Genomic DNA, 3,419 nt, shown 5'->3' on the forward strand with positions numbered 1-3,419 from the left:
ATATGTGTTATGTTCTATTCTAACAGACGTATATTACTTCATTATGAGCCATGAGAAAATATAATAATTGATCAATTAACTTGATAAATAATAAATAACTTTACATAGAATTTTACTTATTAATAAACTTCAAACAGTTGTTTTCGAATTTAACCATTTAATTAGCATAATTAGTAGTGTGGCGACCGAAACTTTTTGTTTATATTTTTGAATTTATTTATAGGTTATGCATATTTTACATATAATATTTAGAATAAACATACCCATGCTAATTTTGGTCATAATACAAACACAAACACATTCACAAATTATGTCATTAGTCTAAGTACAATGCATATAAAACCGATAAAAGAACATAAAAGGACTTTCTACCCCGCGACATCCCTAACAATACTGATTAATAGTCATTGATAGTTACACTAACAGATGTTTTATTCAGTGGTTTGTCATAAAAGATTATGATTGGCTGTTGACTTCAGAGCACGTGACAATAGCCAATCAGAATGATCATAGCTTTACGTTATTCTACACTATTTCATTGAATAAGAACTAAAAGATTATTGACCCTTAGGGTTTGTATTTGATAGTAATTATAATACGGATGCTTATGCAAGTAATATTTCATTCAAACTCTTCTTTAATTTAGTTTTGACAGGGGTATCAACTAGATATTAGGTATTTTGCCAACTAGTTTTACTTGAAAAGGATAAGATATACAAGTTATAAATAATATTTCGTTTTATTAGGGTGTAGGTTGGAATTTAATCTTCTAACAGAAAGAAAACGTTAAATATTATAGTAACTTATCAACATCTGGTAGTTACTTCACAGTTACTTTTACTTACAAATATGGGATGAAAGAAATAAAACAGGTTTTTATTTGGTATCCAGGTTGATAGTTTATTTATATTGAAGATAGTTTAGTACTGTTGGATTTACAATTGATTTAATTAGTTGAAGTAAAGCTTGTTAACTAAAAAATAAAAATACAGAAAGGCTGCTAAAATTTATTTTGGAAACATTATAAGATTAAAAATACGTAATCTTAACATCTAAAAAACTTTTTATAGTAGTGTATATTATTTATTGTTTTAATGACGTATTAATTATTGTAGTCCCATTTACAGAGCAATAAATATTTAAGTGGATTTCGCGGTTATAAATTTATTTGCTTGAAATATTGCCAAAACAATGTCTCTTTCGCAGTAATAGACGGTTAAACATCACGAAAATATTTTTTTTTGGATAGAATAACCCGTTATTTCAATCATTTAACCAATTTTTAGCATCATAAAAATGATGATGCATAGATATAAAAAATAAGAACTATAAAACATGAAGATTTATTAAGTAAGTTTTGGGTTATTATCTTTTTATCAGTTAGTTACTTTATATTTTCAAGAAAGCATTCATTATTTTATTTCGGAAATGAATTCTTATTACTTAGATGTTGATTTTTTCGACATTAATGTTAAAGCAATGTACAATTACTAGCAAATGTAATGGGATATTTGAACCAGAAAGTTAAACATTCCTTGCTCAAATCAATAAAATGAATTTTATGAGATCATCTTTATTATTATTAATGCAGTAAATACCGTTTAATGTTATTACCTAAATGTATGTTTATAGTTTGTAAATGTGCTAACTTTATGTATGTTTGGCTGAATTTCATTAAACAATTATTAGCGCTTATCATGCTTTCGTTTTCAAAACATATTCGCGTTAACAAAAGTAACTTAAAATTAATTTTGTAAAATGTTTAAACGTCTTCAACTTGCTGCGGTGTTAAATACGATTGCCTAACTAAAATTAGGACACTGTAAATAAACGCATGTGATATATGCATGTAACCATGTGTATGTGGCTTGTTGTACTTTTAAAAGCGTAATTAGAATCGCTTTGTATGTTGTACGTGTAGTACGATATGAAGTAATTCAAACTGTATAAATGGTTTGGAATTTGCACATAAAGCAGACCTTCAACTTACATATTTACACAATGAAGGAAAAGTGCGATAGAATAACGTCTGTACAAAGTATTCATTCGCGTCCTATTACACATAGTAGTTTTATTTTTACGTGTTGCGTCAGTTTGAGCGATTGAGACTTGAAAGTCTTTTCGTTTTTTTTTTCTTGTTTGTCGTCGTTTTGTGGGCCGCACGACGAATTGTCGAAAACAAAAATTCTTCATTTAGTTTCTGATGGTGATTCGTAGGACGCGGTGGGCTGGTTATTCATGATGTTACGATACCATGAGTCAATATTTATCCAACAATAAACTATTAGAATCGTCATCGACGACGTTGGTTTGAACTGAAAACGTTCTGTTTCTTTCGGCAGTGATTCTTTAATTTTCGACCAACAATGAAGTTATGGTGACCTGAAGATGGACAAATTAATTGGACGAGACGAGGGATGCTGCACCGTCAATTATCTCAAACAGGCGCTTCACATTTTTAATGTTATATTTTTGNATAGATTTAGTAATTTAATGTTAAAAAATGTGTATTGACTTTCAACCAAATACAAGAAGTCTTTTAAAATATCAATTGATTATTTCTCCGTGTACGTAATATTTTATGGTTTCTTTTGGGGTAGTATTGAATTTCACTTAAAAAACTTATTTCCGTGAACCTTTGCGGTTGCAGTATTATTAGAGTTGTAATATTTGCCGTAGTTTGTTTGGTTGTAAATAAAAATATATAAAGTAGCACCCCTAACTGCGTCAACATTGAAAAAAAATAATTTAAAGATGAAAATTTATCAATTTCCTTCAATTTTAATCATTAATGATAACGATTGTATCTAATCTAAACAACTATCAGGGTTTCATTAAAGAATTAGTGTGCATCATACTGTTACTGCGTTACTGATAAGAAGGATATATTGTATACATATAAACAGATAGATAAGGGAAGAGAAATTTCATACTTTTAGCGTAACATCGATAAATTTAAAAACAAACATTACAATGATTACTGTTTTGGTAAAAAAACTTTTTACTTATTATTTCTTTACTAACACTCAGGAAAACTATGATTCGTATAATTAACAATTTTAATTTAAATATATGTCAAATAATGTAACAAAATGCGAATTTATAATGTTCCTTATAAGCATTGAAGTATTTTGATAATAAAACAAACTAAACTGTGTTTGAACTTTGAACACTTTCTACATTTTAGATTAGCTTAGTTTCCAATTATCTAATAATTTTTATAACTGCTTTAGGTAAATATGATTAATCTAAGCATAAAAGTATTGATTCTGTAATAAAAGTAAGTTTCTAAAGAGAACACCAACAATTATTATATTTAAATGTATTCTTCTGTTTAAACGATGACTTAATTCAGTGTTAACTAATACACTATTAAGTGTTTATAATCACGTCATTCGAGACAGATCCGCATATAACAG

The 3,419-nt window shown here is 27.8% G+C and overlaps 1 protein-coding gene across 4 annotated transcripts in view; it reads left to right on the forward strand.

Annotated features, from left to right (window-relative positions):
* The window catches only part of LOC108741080 (CD151 antigen), a 20,315-nt gene that overhangs the window by 8,495 nt on the left and 8,401 nt on the right, over nucleotides 1-3,419 (forward strand). Inside the window, exons 1-2 of one of the 4 annotated variants that reach the window (XM_025973678.1) lie at nucleotides 1,699-2,223; nucleotides 2,343-2,474. In XM_025973678.1, the coding sequence (XP_025829463.1) occupies nucleotides 2,389-2,474 (86 nt within the window). In that variant the 5' untranslated portion in view covers nucleotides 1,699-2,223; nucleotides 2,343-2,388. Of the gene's footprint in view, nucleotides 1-1,698; nucleotides 2,476-3,419 lie in introns of those variants that run through there. The other 3 variants (XM_025973677.1, XM_025973676.1, XM_025973675.1) reach the window with 3 other exon arrangements.

The sequence above is a fragment of the Agrilus planipennis genome, unplaced genomic scaffold (assembly GCF_000699045.2).
Source record: "Agrilus planipennis isolate EAB-ADULT unplaced genomic scaffold, Apla_2.0 scaffold229, whole genome shotgun sequence".
NCBI lineage: Eukaryota > Metazoa > Arthropoda > Insecta > Coleoptera > Buprestidae > Agrilus > Agrilus planipennis.